Here is a 19,162-nt window from a genome sequence, read left to right on the forward strand (position 1 = left end):
CACCCCCTGCAAATCAAGACCTCTCTGACGAGTCATTACCTGACAATGACCCCCCAACAACCTCCCCTCGAGCTGATAGAAATTTCTTCAAACTCCTCTAAGAGTTTGACACCTCCATCAGTTGTTTATCCTCCGACTTCATCGATTTACAATCCGGGGTTACCTAGTCCTGGTCTACCCTCCATATTTGCCGATACTGGCATCCCCTGAGTATCATCAAACTTCATCCTGAACAGACTCTCCTGTTTCGCTAAAATGCATTGACAATTTCTAGATATACTCCATCTCCATTCCCAAGAGGCATGGAAAACACAAGTATATGGCACAGTTTGAGGGGATAACTTAGGAAGAAATAGGAAGGGTTGTTTTGGAGTCAGCGTGTTGATGGGCAACCACCTTAGAAATTAAGTTCAACAACGAGCCAGTGTTATGGGATCAGTTTGTCAAAATATTCTATGCCATATATTTTCTTAAGCACGAGAGGAGCTGCAAGATGCAGGAGTTCTTCGAGATGCAGCAGGGAGGACAAACCCTGGCAGAATATAAGTAAAACCCGAAATTTTTATAAATTAATTCAAATTGGGCCTAGATCCATATTTCGGATCTAGGACCCATAAAGGGGGTAATTAGGGTTATTCGATTTAAATCTTGATTTAATAATAATAATAATAACAATAAATAAGTAAAATTTTTAAGTTTTTAAAATTTAATCCGAGGATCCACAGTTGGATCCATTCTGACTTGGGGCCGGGTTGCGGGTCTCGGGTTCGGACCCGAGCCCCACCCCATATGTTCTGCCCTGTTAAATGAAAAGGGCAACCCGATAAGGATTGCCCGATAAAACCCTAACACAAAAACAGAAAGGGGGGGGGCGCAGTGAGGAGCGTCCATCTCGGCAAAGAATGGGGGGCCTGGGGCCGATAAAGGAAGGTAGTGGAGAGGGGGTCTCGCCCTCTTCACTCAGCCTCGTCTCTCTCCCATCTCTCTCTCTCTCTCGGTCTGTGTGCGTGCGCCGGAGGCAGGGAGGTCACCGGCAAAACTTCGGCCACCAACAATCACGGCAGCAGTGAGGAGCGTCAGCCACGACTGTCTTCGATCGTCGGGAAATCCATCAGATACAGGTACGGTACTTCTTGGATTCTTGGGTAAGGGTTCGAACCTGGGTTCGATTTCAAGTAGTGATGTACGAGTTGGGATTCTTGGCTGCCGGAAAACCTCAGATGGTAAGGTATTGTGTTGGCTGCGACCCAGATTTGGGGGTTTTTAGTGTGTAACCCTAACCGAAGGGGGGTGGCTGTTATGGCTTCAAAAAAAACCCCAAATCAGGCCGATAGGGGAGGGGAAAAGAGGGATCGGCTGAGGTAGGGGATGGCCCCAGCCGTGCAGGTCACTGAGTTGACTCAGCGAGTCTTAAAACCATGCTCTAGATCACCCACATGTTTGATGCCCGATGGTTGGCTCATGTAGAATAAATTGATAGGTATAATTGAATGAACTGATGTTCTTAAGGATGGATCCATAGTTAGATATATTTTGTGTTGTCATCTCTTGCATATGAAGACCAATCACATGTGTTGTACTCTACATCATTGGTGTTTATAGTTTTTTTTATACAATGTAAGTTTAGGATTTAGTTTATGATCTCTGTTTTTCAACATATTGGATAAAAATCAAATCCTGTTACATATATTCCAGGTTACAGTGATGTCCTGTTAAGTATATAACAGAAATTAAAATTTTGTTTTGAAATAGTCTGGGTTTATTTATCAAAGGAAACTGTTTAGCTAAGTCTTGGTGAAGGTAGTTGCTTTTGATTCCTGTAATTTGAACTAAGTTCCTATATTACCTTTGTTTCAGATTTAATATGTGAGACTTACTTGTTCTCGTATATGAACTAGCAAAATAATTGATTTCAGTTCTGTGTTAGTTGATTAGTTGTGATGACAGAAACTTATTGGTGTCAAGTTCAAGCACAACATTTGTTGAGTTTAAGTTACTTATGATTTTAGTAAAATAAGTTCTTATTCGAGCTTGCGGTTCAGGTGAACCATGGTGGTGCCATGTAAATACGAGTTATATTCTTATTAGAGAAATGTGTCGTAATGGAGCAATATATATATATATATATATATATTTATATATATGTATATAAGTACATTTCCTTTCCATTTGTACAAGATATGTATATATGTTGTTTTAAAATTTTTGTCACAGGTTCTCTTAACTTATATACTTAACACTTCCTTTTGGGTAGGCATGTATTGGCACTCATAATGGTTGGTTCTTTGTTAATCATACTCATCATGATAGGTTGATAGAAATGCTCATGCATGAAAATTTTTGCATGATATTGAAATTTGAGTGGTACCCTGCCCAGCCCAGCCGAATGGTGCTGGACTATATTTTTACAAAGGAAAGTATGATAAATGTCATTTCCTTAATTGTCCACGCTTGTGGACAAATGACAGGTCGATGGAATCCTTGTTCATGTATAGGGTAGCTCATATGGAAGCTTAGCTTAGCGCTTTAATTTTTCAGAATACTAGCTAATCATGTTAGACCTGGCTCTTTGCATACATGGGAATGAAAATGCTAATAGGCTTAGACTTGATTTGATATGCTTGATATGATATCGTTGTCTAGTTGTTTTCATGGGCATGAGCAATCATGAAACTAATGCTTTATTGCTTGAATTTACATGCAGGGTGTTCACATGATATAATAAAATTAATCAAGGAATGACAACGTACATTTTCAATATGTGATGTAGGTAACACACACATATTGAAAATGCATATGAATGCATTATGACATGTGTATGTTTGGGTTTATGATTTTCATAAGTGCACATGCTTTTGGCACTTTGGCTTAGTGTTATAAATAAAACACTACTTTTGTTTTGTGATGTGATGCCTCGATGGCCTAAATGGACCATCATCGGCCTGGAGAGTCGTGGGTTGGGTTTTCTTTTATATATGTGATATAATAAAATTAATCAAGGAATGACAACGTACATTTTCAATATGTGATGTAGGTAACACACATATTGAAAATGCATATGAATGCATTATGACATGTGTATGTTTGGGTTTATGATTTTCATAAGTGCACATGCTTTTGGCACTTTGGCTTAGTGTTATAAATAAAACACTACTTTTGTTTTGTGATGTGATGCCTCGATGGCCTAAATGGACCATCATCGGCCTGGAGAGTCGTGGGTTGGGTTTTCTTTTATATATGTTTTTAGCTGCATCACTTAAACCACATAAGATGGTTTGGCACATTACTACACTGTTCTAGTGGTTTGTACGGGTTGGAGTCCCGAATGGGTCCCTGCAAGGGAGGATGCGGGGTTTTCACTTTACTTTTGCATATGTGTTGCAAACTTAAAAAAATGGACTTAATAATAAATATAATGAACAAGAACAGTGTAATATACATTTCTGGGATATCTCATCTGGAGTATGAGAATCTTAGATATCCGGTCTTGAGAAGACTGTAAGGATACAAAAACTCCGTGTGCGTTGTTGCCCCTGAACCCGATATTGAGGTTCTTCTCCTAGCCATGGTTTTAGGGAGAGTCCGCCACTTTACCCGGGAGTGGTGTGTTAGTCACAGATGTGAGTTTATGGTACCAAGGAAGTGACACTTGTGGGCGTGGGGTGTCCCTTATGTCCCCGACATTAGATGTGGAGCTCTAATGTTCCGATGGATGGTCTGTTTCCTGATATCGGTCGAGGGCTAAGTTGGAACCTAGTAATAAAATACAAATTGTGTGTTAAGCTACCCTGGTAACCTACTTGACCTCGGGGTTTGTACCCGTTTGGTGTATCCGCGGGCAACGGAAATTAAAAAGAGGAACTTAAAGTGCATGCATTTAATAGGGCATGCATATGGAAAGATGAAACTTAAATGAAAGATAACAGAAGAAATCATGCATTGCAAATAATCATGCATTTTACTGTTATGCATTAGATCATGCATGTTTAAATCATTCTTGATATCATGACATCATTTGGTGGAAGCATATGATTTACTTTGTGAAATCATGCTGGAAGGTTTGATTATTATAGTTATTGATACATGACACTCTTTACTGTTCTCGGTTGATAAGTATATGCAATTATTGGTAGTTATGGATAATTTGAATGTTGAAAATTTTATATCTGCACTCACTCGAATCACTGCATGAAATCTTATCCATGTTCTTTCTCTCACCTGGTTTCTTTAGAAGTAGCTGTGCTCGGAATTTCGGTTCTGACACCCTACTTTGTTTGTTTTTCACATGACATGGTGAACAGTGAGGCTGGACTGGCTACTGGAGATGGATGAAAGTCATACTTGGGCTTGTCAGCTTCAGTAGAGGACATAGTGGCTCTTTCTTTTGTCTTTTAGTTCTTTTAATTTCTGCAATTGTTACTTTACTTTCAGTTGAAGAAAACCTTGTCTTTAAAATTTCTTACTCATTAATAAAAGAGTTTTAGTTGATTGATATGGATCATAATTGCAATTTCGTTTGTGGTGGTTGGGCTATCCAATGGAAAGTGGAACTGTGAGGACCCCAGATCTCTGGGAAGGTTTCCGCAACTCTTAAAAAAAATATTCAGAATTTTTAAAGGGTATGGATTGGGGTCGTTACAATATATTACCAAGTTCAAAAACCTGAAAAAATATTGTCCCCAGGTATTCACCACTGAGGAAGACAGGGCAATAAAGTTTGCCCGAGGTCTAAAACCAGTCCCCCGAACTAAAGTTCTCACCCGTGGGCCATAAACACTAAACAAAAACGTCGAAGTGGCCACGACACTTCAAGATAACTAGGAAGAGTCCCAAAAATAGCAGGCTCATCAATCTGTACCACCATCTAGGGGTCAGAAGTGCTGGCCCAAGAAGAGATTTGAGGATAAGAAGTTTGCTCCTCCTGCCAAGAGGCAGAGGCAACAATACAGACCTCGACCACAACAACAACAACTACGCCTTCATCCCAAAACAATTGAGGTCGGCGATATGAACCAAAAAAGAAAATCATTCTGGGTCTTCCACATGAATCCTTTTCCTCCAATCATTTCTATCCAATGTCATGTCCTCGGTGAGGTTCAAAGCATTCATATCGTTTCCTATCACCTCCATCCAAGTCTTCCTAGGCCTACCCCGACCTCTTTTAACTAATATATTTTCTCATTTCTCCATCCTTCTAACTGGAGCATCCATAGGCCTTCACTGAATATGTCCAAACCACCGTAAACGATTATCTCTTATCTTATTTTCAATGGGTGCAACACCTACCTTCTTACGTATCTCCTCGTTCCGAATCTTATCTTTTATTGTATTTCCACACATTCATCGCAGCATACGCATCTCAGCTACACTCATTTTTTGAATATGATGTCTCTTGGCAGTCCAACATTTCGTACCATAAAGTAAAGCGGGCCTAATAGTCGTCCTATAAAACTTTCCCTTCAACCGCAATGGCATTCTACGATCGCACAACACTCCAGTTGCACTTTTCCATTTCATCCACCCAACCTTTATCCTATGATTTACATCTCCATCAATTTCTCCATACTTTTGAATGATAGATCCCAAATATTTGAAACAATCATCCACCGGTATTTTTTGCTCACCAAGCTTCACTACACTCCCATAACTACTTCGTTGCTTACTAAACCGACATTCCATGTATTCTGTCTTACTCTTACTCAACTTAAAACATCTTGCTTCCAATGTCTGTCTCCATAATTCTAACTTAGCATTAACCCCAGCTCTAGACTCATCAATCAAAACAATATCATCAGCAAACAACATATACCACGGCACATTTTCTTGAATTGGTCTCGTAAGCCCATCCATCACTATAGCAAATAGGAAAGGGCTTAAAGCAGATCCTTGATGTAACCCAACCGTTATACGAAAATTGGTTGTCACCCCTCCACAAGTGCGGACATTGGTTACTACTCCTTCATACATATCTTTAATTATACTAATGTACTTGAGAGAAACACCTTTCTTCATCATTGTCCACCAAAGAACGTCCCTAGGTACTCTATTGTATGCCTTCTCTAAATCAATAAAAACTGTATGCAAATCTTTGTTCCTCGCTCTATTTCTCTCAATAAGTTGTCTAAGAAGATGTATAGCTGAGATAACAAAAAATTAGAGGAATGTCATTAATGAAATGGCATTGAGCATGTGTTAAAACATAACATGCGTATGGATCTGGATCCAGATCCATACGCATACCATATTTTAACACCCTCCCTCAAGTTGTACGTGGTCTTGGAGCATGTACAACTTGCTCTTCAATAGCCAAAATTGATGTCCCGTTAACCCCTTGGTAAACAAGTCTGCCACTTGATCTTCTGTTCGAACATGATGTAGTTCTATCTCCTTCATCTCGACTTTCTGCCGTATAAAATGTTGATCAATCTCAATGTGCTTCATTCTGCTATGCTGAATAGGATTACATGCAATGTTTATTGCGCTTTGATTGTCACATAGAAGAAATGATCGAATAATTGTCTCTCCAAGATCACTCAATAAGTGTCTAATCCATGTAGCGTATGTCGTGCCTGCAGCCATCGACCTGTATTCAGCCTCTGTACTCGACCGTGCCACTGCCTTTTGTTTTCTGTTGCTCCAGGATACTAAATTGTGTCCATTAAATACACAATATCCAGATACAGATCGTCTCTCATCTGGATCCCCTGCCCAATCTGCGTCTGTATAAGTGATGAGTTCATGCCCTCTATGCAGGTTATCGTTCTTGCGATAAACAAGTTCATCTCCTATAGTTCCTTTTAAATATCGTAGAATGCGCTTCACAGCTTCCATATGACCTTCCGTTGGAGCATGCATAAACTGGGATATATGATTGACAGCATAAACTATAGCAGGTCTGGTAAAAGTCAAGTACTGCAGCATCCCCACAAGGCTTCTATACGTTGTTGGGTTGACACAAAGATGGCCATCTTCAGAGCTCAGCCTTCGATGTAATACACTCGGAGTGCTGATTGGTTTGCAATTCGTCATCCCGGCTCTTTCTAAAAGATCAAGTGTATTTTTGTTGCATGAGTGTCAATGTGTCTTGTTGCCTGTCAACTTCCACACCAAGGAAGTACCTCAACTCCCCTAAATCTTTTATCTTGAAAGTTTTCATTAAAAACTGTTTCACGTCTTGCACATGATTATCTGAGCTCCCAGTGATCACAATGTCATCAACATATATAAGAAGAAGTATAACGATGCTTGTCTTTTAGTAAATAAAGAGCAAGTGGTCCAGAGAGCATCTTCTAAAACCATAGCTTTGAATTTGCATAGAGAAACTTTCAAACCAAGAACGGGACGCCTGTTTCAACCCATACAGAGATTTCCTTAGTTTGCACACCCAGGCAGTAGGATCCTTTTCGGCATAACCAGGAGGTTGCTCCATATACACTTCTTCCTTTAAAGTTCCATGCAAGAATGCATTTTTAACATTCATCTGGCTAAGCCTCCATCCTCGGTCGACTGCTAGGGATATGATGACATGAATTGTACCCATTTTGACTACTGGACTAAAAGTTTCATCGTAATCTTCACCATATTGTTGTGTGAATCCTCGAGCAACAAGTCGCGCTTTATATCTGTCAATACTTCCTTCAGGCTTATACTTTGTTTTATAAACCCATTTTGAGCCAACTACATTCTTTCCTTCTGGCCGAGGTACTATTTCCCAAGTCTGGCACTCATGAAGTGCTTCCATTTCTTTATTCATAGCTTCAGTCCAATGACGAGATTGAAGAGCTTGATTAAAACAAGTGGGTTCATCCTTGGAAATCAAGAGAAAAGGTCTCATAACTCACCCATCGTTGAATAGGATGCCTAATGTGTGACGGCCTTTGAGCCAGATCATTAGCGATGCTTTCCACATTTCTCTGCTTTATATTTTTGTCCCGTCTAGTGTATATTTGTCCAGAGAAGCGTTCTACTGGGGTTGGTTTTACTGAAGATGGTTCAACACACATCTGTGAGTCATCCAACCCCCTGCTCAAGCCAAAGGAAGTACAATTCGCCTGACATGTTTCTCCTGTATTAGCAAAAAGATTTGCGCTCATCCATGGATCATATACCTCTACTTCTCGAGATGGCAACGCTTCAGAGTCATTTACCTGAAAATTTTGTTCATCAAAAACAACATTCCTAGAGGTCTTAATACGTTTTGTAGTAGGATCATAGCATCGATAGCCTTTGTATTCATCGGCATACCCAACGAATCAAGACTTAACGGCCTTGTCCTAAAACTTATTTCGCAGAGATGAATCAATATGTACATAATATACACAACCAAAAACACGCAACTCATCATAAGAGGGATGTTGCCCAAATAAAGTATAATATGGAGAGTGTTGATCCAGAAGTGTCATAGGAAGACGATTTATGACATGAACAGATGTATGAAAAACTTCTATCCAGAGACTAACGGACACATTGCTATCATGTAACATGCTCATCGCACTCTCGACAATATGCCTATGTTTCCTTTCCGCAACCCCATTTTGTTGAGGGGTATGAGGGCAAGAAACATGTCGACTTATTCCTTTATCCCGAAGAAAGGCAATAAACTCGTTTGATGAATACTCGCCCCCACCATCACATTGTAAATGCACAATATCACAGGAAAACTTTGTTTTGACCATCGAATGGAATTCCCGAAATAGTTGAAAAACTTCATGCTTATGTTTCAAGAAATATATCCAAGTATAACGGGAATAAGAATCAATAAAGATAGCATAGTAACGACTACCGGAAAGAGAAGGAATAGGTGTGGGTCCCCAAACATCGGAACAAATAATCTCAAATGGCGTTGAAGCCCTTTTATTAATAATATGAAACGGAAGAACATGGCTTTTGTAGAGTTCGCATGAGGAACATTTATTATTATCTAAAAATGAACATAAACTAGACTTTGGAAGAAGACCATCAGATACAAGACTTTCAACGAAGCCCCGACTACAATGACCCAAACGACTGCGCCAAATATCTGGCTTATTACAATGAGATGAATTAAAAACTTCCAAAGGGAAAAACAACGACTCTGAAGGCGAAGACACTGAAGAATGCTTGGACGACTTCAACTGGAGGACTGGGGCTGAAGGTGAAGACATTGAGGGAATCTCCTTAAAGACATACATGTTTCCTTGTCGCTCCCCCTTAGTGAACGTCTCCTTCGTTCGTAGATCCTTAACATAAACAGAAGAGGGAGTAAATTCGACGGAAGAATTCATATCGTCAACAAGTTTAGCTACAGAAACAATATTCTTTTTAATATTAGGAGCAAGGAGAACATTGGACAAGTGAAGTGAGGACTTTGACATAGGGATATGTGCACTGCCAGTATGACTAATGGAGTGACAAGTTCCATCTCCCGTAACTATACTACCTTTTTCAGAATAAGGCAATAAGTGAGATAACATACCGACATTACCCGTAACATGAATGGCAGCGCCGGAATCAACATACCACTCGCCTTGTTCATTTTGCTTGATCGTCATCTGTGACAATGTTGATAACAAAAGTTGTTGCATATCTGTAGATGGCGCTTTCGTGTCCACAATAGTAGCTGACTTATTTTCAATTTTGTTTATTTTTCCTCTATTTTGTAGATTAAACCAACAATCAGCTTTCACATGTCCTCTTTTGTTACATAAGAAACAAGTGGGCACTCTCCTCTGATTCCCTGTATTAAAAACACCAGAAATATTAGGTGTAGGCAAGATACCACGACCTCTCTGCCCAAAACGTCTGCGGCCTCTACCTCCTTGATGCCCTCCATATCCTTGTCCAAAACCGACAGAAGTGTCAATGGCCAAAACTGAATGAGAACGAACTGATTCATTTCCTTCTGCTCTTTGTTTCATAATCATTTCATGCTGGAGAAGTTTCGCTTGAAGATCGTCAAAAGTAGGCAAGTGAGGAAGGCATGACAAAGTTGTGGTAAACATGTCAAAATCAAGGCCCAATCCATTGAGGAGTTGTTGAACTTTATCTTTATCTGAAATAGCACTTCCAATAACTGCCAATTGGTCAGTAATACTCTTCAAGCGGCCTATGTATTCCATGATTGGCATGGAGCCTTTATTCAAACTTTGAAACTCATTTTTTAAGTACATAACTCGAGCTTCTGATATCTGAGAGTATGTCTGAGACAACTTACTCCACAGATCCGCCGCAGTGAAATCATCTGAAAGAGTAACCAATACTTCTTGAGATAGTAATGACGTAATATAAGCAACCAAAGACTGATCCCGCTTCCTCCAGGCTGTATACTCTGGATTCTTAAAGGAAATAGTAATTGTGTCACCCTTCTCATTGGTGGTTTCCTGCAAAATAAACTGTGGTGGTATAGGAACCAAACCATCCAGATGTTCATCGAGATCCTGACTCCGTATAAAAGGAAGTATTTTTCTCTTGCAGGTCAAAAAATTAGAGTAAGTTTTTATGTAACAAGCTGACTCAAGAAATTTGCACAGGGACCGGAGGACAAGGTGGATGACGAAGAGTAATCCATATCAATGGGACAACGAATAAACGAACAAGACGAATGAAGAGAAAGAAAAGAAAATTGAAGATCACTTAATCAATCAATAGAACGTTAATAAGGGATGCGCCCGTGATACTAATAGATGTAAACCCTCTTTTTTTTTTAGGGTCGAGATTGTAGACTGTTATAACCTGCCTATAGGCGTCGCACAGAAAACATTAAACAGTAATAGAAAAGGAAACTTCTGTAATCAAAGAGGAAATAAATCAAAAAATACTAAAAAACTGCAGTAGATTTGATTGCAATCAAAGGGAGACTGCAATCAAAGAGGCAAAACACGAATCAAAGGGATTGCAATCAAAGAGACTGCAATCAAAGAGAGGAAACTGCAATCAAAGAGAGGAAAACTGCAATCGTTGATGTCGAAGAGGGGCATTAAATGTGAAAACTGCAGACGTTAATGATGCTGCAGACGTTAATGTTGAAGAAGAGAGACAGATGGTGATGATAATGAGTACTGTGAAGAAGAGGAATGAACAAGAATCAGAAAAATGAATGAGTGCAGAAGTTACCAGGAAGGAAGAAGAATGGACGAAGTGGTGTATCAAAAATTGTACCTTCAGAAATCTTCAGATCTCGCTGAACACACGTCTGGTAGGGTTCCACAACCTGGAGCTCTGATACCATATGAGATTCTATGTGGGGTTCAGCCTTCACTGCAGTAAATAAGAAAAGAGAGAGAGAGAGAGGAGGGAGATTCACAATGGCTGGGGGCGGCGCACGTTAACCCAACCTCCCAGCCTTAAACTTTATAAATAGGTAAAAATACAATAGCTGAGATAACATAAAATTACAGGAATGCCATTAATGAAATGGCATTGAGCATGTGTTAAAACATAACGTGCGTATGGATATGGATCCAGATCCATACGCATACCATATTTTAACAGGAGAAGGTCTGGACCAACTCGGAAGGAGATGCTTGTGAAGAAAAAAGTGAAGGTCTTGCCAAGGAGAAAACGTTTTTGAGGTAAGGGATTCTCTACTTGTATGTGTGTTCGATTTTAGGATGCATTGTCATACCTTCTATTGATCCATATCAGCATGTAACCTAACCTAGAAGCATCTATGGCTATGGATCTAGATGAAAACATATTTTGAAAATCCAAAATTTGTGTTTTGGTAGTTTGGTTTTTGAGAAAATCGGTTTGGGAAAAATCTAGTTTTAAGCCTTTTTACACAAATCAGCTTGGGAGATTAGGATATGTATTTTTTTGTATGATAGACCTTGATTAATTCCAGCATATTTAATATATTTAGGATGGATTGGTGTGATGCAAGCATGAGTGTTAATTCTATAATTTGTTTATGCCTAGATCAATGCTAAATTATGTAAAACCATTTTCTAGAAGGAATTAGGCAAAATCGGTTTTGAGTTTTATATTTTATATTTAAATTATATTAACATGAGCATGTTAGTAATGTAAGTGAGCATGATATTACATATGTAAATTTAGGATTTGATGGCTTGATTGATTTGCATGTGGTTAACGGTTAGAGGTAGGTTGTTAAATAGATTCGTGATTTATTTATGATTTACGAATGAGAGATATGATTATTTTAATGTTTGGTTAGCATGACAAGTCTAAATACTTGTTGTAAAATATTGTAAACAGGTTTAAAACATCAATGTTTATGGTTGATCATGTTTTAACATCATATTTGGTCTTAGTTTATGAATGCATTATGAGTTTTGAAATCCCTGTGATTTTGGTCTGTTATTTAATTCAGCTAGCTTTAGAAAAAAATTTGTATCTCCTAAAATATGAATCCGAAAAAAATAAATAAAAATATTGGGATGACCTACACTTTCGGAGCTTGATTTTAAAATCTTGTTTTGTTCGGTTTGAGTTAGTTTTGAGGGAGAAACGTATATTGTAACAAAGCTCAGTTTTTATGCTTCGATTACAGGACTGTCACAACCTGTTATTTTGAAACTTATGAGAACCTGTCCAAAACAATTCAATTTAAATTGTGAAAAAACTAGGTGAAAGCCAATACATAGTAGAAGACTCCGTAAAAAGGATTTTGAAAAAAGAATTAACAGTAAGGCCTAGGAAATTCCCCAAGTTGGAAAAAATTCTGTAATTTATAGAAACTGGTCAGTAATGTTTCCAGAACAATGTTCGGTTGCAGAATTTTTATAATTTTTATATAAATGATTTTGGAGATATGTTTCTTGGGTTGTGTTCCTGACATGTTAGGGCAACTCCAGTAAAAAGATGAAGGTTAAATCTGTATTCTGCAATTTTTTTGTGGATTTTAGAAAATCGGGAAAACAGAGATCTGAATTGTTCCCAATTGATTATCTTAATGCTTAAGCCACTATTAAATTGCTAATCATGATATGTAATGAATAATACTTGATTTGTGATATTTAACTGAATATATATCATGCACAATGAGGCATGATCTTGAAATAGATGAATGCATATGTACAACATATAATTGTGTACCTAAGTGAAGCATACAATTGATATGTTTATATAACAGTGCGGGGTCGATATGCCTACGATTGTATGTGCATAGATGTGCATGATTTGCTTGTATGATAGCATGACATGAAAGATGTTATTTTGCATACATGAAGTGAATTGCATGTGATGCTATGCTTGAAATGTTGCATGTATAAGTATGGATGATTAGCCAATCATAATTGTGATAACGCATATTGATATAAGTTATTCATAAATTGTAATGATAAGGACTAATCAAACTTATGCATGTTAGTGCCATATACATATTGTTGCATATGAACCGTATATGTGGTTGAACATTTGCATTAACACATTTAACAAGAGAGTTAATCAAAGAAACAAAATGTAAAATTAATTTGGCAGTGAAGGAAAGCATATTATACCTTCATCCCTTTGTAAAGTGCTCGTGAACGGCATGAACGGAGACAAGAGTGATCATATTCTGATTTAACATATTCCTGCAAGCGATGAATCTTCTTTCTTCGACGCCATTGTTTCCATGACCAGGAACATGGATAAGCAAGCATAGAAAGAATACTATGCACCGAACCTTCCCACCACTCATATGCAGCAATGCAGTTAATGTCATCAATGAATCTGTTGAAGGCATCTTCATACCTATGGATATTGATGGGCAATCAGGAGAGACAATGGACATACAAAACTTATAAATTCTGTCTACATGAAAATACTCATCCATACACAATCTCAAGAATAGCATCAGGTGGAGAATGAGGAAGATGCCACGGTTCTCTAAAGGTATTTGGACCCATGAAATACATTCTGTGTACATGATTCTGTGTTTCTTCATTTCTTCTGGCATCACGCACCTAGGATTGGAAAATCAGATAGATAAAAGCTAAGTCATGACAATTTTTTTGAGAGAATAATCATGCATTCAGAAAACCTCCAAAGAACCTCAAGCTCTTAAACAACATAACAGCTTGAACCTAAAGAGGCAATCAACAATACCTCTATTAGAGACAAGAGGTGAGGGAATGAGTGATGAAGCTGAGATTCATTGTAGTTCATGTGTCTATAAGAACTTCCAGGTGCTACGCACTTAATTCTAATAGCACTTAACAGAAGTGCTGATAGTACCAAACTGAATGTTACAAGAATCCCAAATAACCATGGCCCTCCAAATTTATGTACAAGTTCTTCAAGTGGAGTATAGCAGTTTGGCATCCTATATTTGTCCGAAAGACAATTGTATGGGCAAGAAGGTTGAGAAACACCACCTGCATAAAACTGCTTAGTACTGCCACAAGAAAAAGGTTCCATGAACGTTAAGCAACTACTTTACGAGTCTTAGATCATGAAAATCATTTGCATATGACAGTGAAGATTCATATTTTGATTTGAAACTGGAACATTTAACTGCTACTGACAAAAATGAGATAATGAGAATGCAGCTGCATAAAAAGTATTTACCCCTAACATATATGAAAACTGCACGGTTGGGGAGAGATTCAAGTGAGCAAGGAGTACAAAGTGAGGGATCTGAGCCATCAACATCTTTATATGTACCAACAGGACACTCCTGTAAACAAATGGAATCATGTTATTAGGTGGTCCTAATCCAGTATATTTGAGAGTGTTTCATAAATCAAAAGCTTAAATCACTAGAACAGATATATTAATCTTCATAGAAAAAGAATAATAACTAATCCAAGGCTACTAATATGCACTTGCCTTATCAACAACAACAACAACAACAACAACTACGCCTTCATCCCAAAACCATTGGGGTCAGCGATATGAACCAAAAAAGAAATTCATTTGGGGTCTTCCACATGAATCCTTTTCCTCCAATCATTTCTATCCAATGCACAATCATTAAACAAAATAAAATTAAAAGTAACAACAGTTACCACAGTTAAAGATAAGAAGAAAATAAGGCAATTGCACTTCACAGCAGAATTTATTTCCAACTACATTAGTCACTGCTTATAATGAACAATTTGAAATGGACACTTCATTTCTGTTGGGATATATTCAACTTTTTTTGAAACAAACTGAGCCATCTGTGAAAACATAAACTGGACAACATTTTCAAAATGAACCTTAGGCAGGCAATGCAAATAGAACAAACAAATAAATCTTTGACCGGCCGGGCATAGCCTTGATGGTTTAAAAGCCAGGTCTTGTATTATTGCTTTCAAGAGCTATTCTTTTTCATTATCTTGCCTTTGTATAGGCTTGTGGGCAGTCTTTGTCATTTTCCTTTTATTTATGAGTTCATTAAGGTGCGTCTATGTAGCACAGACTCTTCAAACAGGGCACCGCACCTGTTTCGCACTCGCATGCCATGCGGGTGCGACACTTGGACATGGCTTCCTTTGTGTTAGGTGAAGTCAACCACACTGAGGTCCATTTCTGTCCAAAAGTGGATTCATTTAACCCTAACCAAGTCCAGTTTTATCTATATTATATATATATAAATACATAAATACATACACATTGCAATATCTAGCCATTTTTCCTCTATTTTTAATTTAATAAATATAATTTTTAATTAAATAATGATAATTTTTTTATGTTTGAAATTCAAATAATATATACAATACATATATATTAATATATATCATGTGTAACGACACCAACCGACCTTCGAAAATAGTACGCTTTTTTTAAACAATTGCGGAAAACACTCTCAAGGACCCAGTGCACATCACAGATTTAATATCTCACTCGATGCTCGTGCCCTACATTATGATTTGTAAAGTGTTGTCTAACCTTATAGACCTAGTCCAAAGGTTTCTAGCCGGAGAATGTAGGGAATTGGACCTTGACTGACCTTGGCAAAGTAGGGGCACATTCATACAACTCGTTAGGCATGTACGTGTAATCCTCACCATAAGGTGTTTACCCATGAACCATGCTCGAACCTTTCTCATCATAAGCATCAAATGTTAGAGCATTGGGCTGAATTCATGATCACCGGACTGGATACTCGGCTGATTAGACCTTGGCCTTAAGTTAGGGTGCTGGCCATGATTATCGTGTGTTGATTAGGCATGTGTGGGCACACCCTGCGCTGCAGTGCAGTGCGTGTGCTCGCCTTGCTGGTAATAGCCTGGCGCACAGCTATGTTTCACATAGTTTCACTACGCCCAGCCTATTTGCCCAGTCATGTGTTGCTGATGTCCATAGGACTGAAATCCTCCCTGCATGTGAGGAGTATGCAGGTGCGCATGGCGGAGGACAGGTAGTATGCTGAAAATTACCTTGCACATACACAATGCCCATGGGGGTGTGCGCGTCATAAGCGTTGTGCGCTGGCGCATCACGCGTATTGCAAAATTGTTTGTGAGACTCTTATCGATATTTTATGTCTAAAATGTGTTTTTCTACGAAGTTTATTAATGAGAACCTTTTATAATTTTTTGCTTGACTCTTAGTGAGTTCTATCTTCATAGTGAGAGTGTTCTTGGTCCATAAGTGACTACTTTGCTTTGTATATGTAACGCCCCAAAATGCCAAACTTGTAAACTTTTTAGGAAAAATTTGAAACTTTGCAATCAATCTTTTTTCAGAGTATAAAATGGTAGTTCAGCGAAAAACAATGTTTGAAAGAACAAGTCAACGGACCTTTGGCGCATTACAGGTGAACTTTCCTTTGCACAATAGATTTGTATCTCCATACAATCATTGAACCCACATAGATTCAAAACAATGTTTTTGATAATTAAAGTTTACACAAAAAGAGGAATTTTAAAAGAAACCCATATACAAAATTATAAAACGTGCTCAGAAGCGAAACAACAGAGAAAGAGAGAGATCTTAATATCATCACGTTATCGCGCCATCGCCTACTGCAGCAACCTAATCATCACTTGTATCCCATAAAACGGGTTAGACTTATGAAAGCCTGGTAGGTGCATAGATATAAAAAATCAGAACAAGACAAACATGTGCATTATTCCTTCCGCGATGTGCAATTTCAGAATAAGTAAAATGAGCATAGTAATCTTGTTTCGATAATTAACTAACATGAGGGTACGCACAAGATAAATATAGAAACAACTAAGATTGTCCGGGGGTTTGTTATTTTATGTATTTTAATACCCCAAATAAGTAGCTGAGTCTGCTCCCAAGGGAACGGCTTATGATCGAGAGAGAATTCTTCAAATGCATAAATGGCAAGAGATGCATCCGAACTTCTGCAAAAGCCAATGGAATCTACCACCTATGATAATATTTGGTAGCACAGTCCCTTAACTCCGATGACCGGGGACACCGAGTCATTGTTACTCGAGGAGCGTAGTTGTTGACAACTTATCCATCAGAGTTTTCGTACAATCTCATCCTCTCTCTTGATGGAACCAAAGAGACGAATGGGCATGTTAGGTCTTATTTTAACTAACGATCCATTCTACATGCTCTGGTCTTTTAAACCAAATCGAGCATCTTCACTGTAAAGGCGATCATTTTCATTTGTGTGATTTTCTTTTAATCATGGTGTATTGTCGCACTACGAGGTTACCATAAACCTCCAGTTCAATCATCGTAGTACTAACATATCGTGCATGTCTGATAGTACCACTACGATGAAAAAGATATTGGTTTCTAAAAAAAAAAACATCATTTGAAAATTTCAATATCCCGTGCCTTAGGTTGAAAAATATTTGAGTCGTTCCGGATACAAAAAAGGACCTGACATACGTACCACCAAAGGCTACGTAGTCGAGGCCCTTTTATTATGTTGGTTTGAAGAGAAAACTTAGTTGTGAATATACAAACGCAGAACACTTGTTTTACTTTTTGAGACATCGGACAATACGAGCTTGAAATCTCGCATGTGAAATCTTTTAAAAATCGAGTTTCGGCAAGGATGCGCAAATATGCGTCTTTAAATACATACTAGTGCAATCTAAAGTAGGCAGAAGTACGCAAAAATGTGTACTTTACAATATTATATATGTATATAGAATACATATATATTAAAGCATAAGCATGTGCACATTATAGCTCAGCGGCAAAGTAAATGACATAAAGCAAGGCTCAATGTATGAAACCACATATAGAGCTAAATAAATTGTGTAAGTGAGGCCCGGTGTACGAAACCGTACATCGGGCTAAGTAAATTGCGTAAGCAAGAGCCTGTGCACATTATAACGCGGTGGCAAGGTAAATGACATAAAGCAGGGCTCGATGTGTGAAACCACACATCAAGCTAAATAAATTACATAAAGTTGGAGCCTATGCACATTAAAGTACGACGGCAAAGTAAATGACGTAATTTAAAATGGACAAGAATACGCAAAACTGCATCCTTGAGTTAAAAGCACACACACACACATATATATATATATATATAATACGTATAAAGTTACAACTATTCTGACATTATTCTCGTATGCAACTTTCCCCTACTTCGGAGATGGCCCGAATCTCTGACGATTCCGAGCGTAGGTTCTTAAAGGCTTGTGTATCGACAAGCATGTCTCATCCATTGTGCCAATGTGGTGTGCTCAAAAGTTTTTTATCATACTGCGTAAAGAACGAGGTGAAATTCTCATTTTTGCGGAAGAAGCAAAGATCACGCTGCAGGGGTTGAACCTGAACCTAGTTCGGGCCAACCGGACCGAGACGGGCTCGGTAGGGGTCAAGCCGATCTTGACGACTAGCCGAGTTGAGCCAAGGAGAACTGAAGGAGCGAGACAGGACCCGACCGAGCTGGCTTGGTGGAACCGAGTCAAACTCGGCGCACTCGAGCCAACTCAGGGGAGCAGGACCGAATCAGGCTGAGCTCGGCCTTAGCCGGGCCCAGCTTAGTTTGGCCTGACTCGAGACAGCAGCAGCAGCTTCTGCTGCTGCTCGAGCACAACCAAGAGGACGGGGTGATGGCTCCACAGTCAGGCCAATCCATGCCCAGTCCCAAACTGGGACAGGACCGAGTTGGCTCGGTCTACCCATAAGGGGAAAAGGGGACGGAGGGAGAAAGGGCTCAGCTATTATGTCGAGTCGAGTCTGGCCCCCAAACGAGACTAGACCAAACCTAGGCTTGGTCCTTCAACTGAGGGAACCGAGTTGGGCTCGGTTCAAACCAAGCTCAGCTCAGTAAAAAGGTCTAGGCAGGAGGGCACTGCTCTCCTGCCAA

At 38.8% G+C, this 19,162-nt stretch overlaps 1 protein-coding gene across 1 annotated transcript in view; it reads right to left on the bottom strand.

Annotated features, from left to right (window-relative positions):
- LOC149845344 (uncharacterized) overlaps positions 1–19,162 on the bottom strand; it is a 198,976-nt gene that overhangs the window by 45,446 nt on the left and 134,368 nt on the right. Inside the window, exons 14-17 of the mRNA XM_089995708.1 lie at positions 14,491–14,599; positions 14,029–14,297; positions 13,759–13,886; positions 13,440–13,674 (exon numbers count right to left, since the gene is read on the bottom strand). Coding sequence (XP_089851834.1) covers positions 13,440–13,674; positions 13,759–13,886; positions 14,029–14,297; positions 14,491–14,599 — 741 coding nt within the window. The remainder of the gene's footprint in view (positions 1–13,439; positions 13,675–13,758; positions 13,887–14,028; positions 14,298–14,490; positions 14,600–19,162) is intronic.

Source organism: Nuphar pumila, chromosome 2 (assembly GCF_984573655.1).
Source record: "Nuphar pumila chromosome 2, dmNupPumi1.hap1.1, whole genome shotgun sequence".
In the NCBI taxonomy this organism is placed as follows: domain Eukaryota; kingdom Viridiplantae; phylum Streptophyta; class Magnoliopsida; order Nymphaeales; family Nymphaeaceae; genus Nuphar; species Nuphar pumila.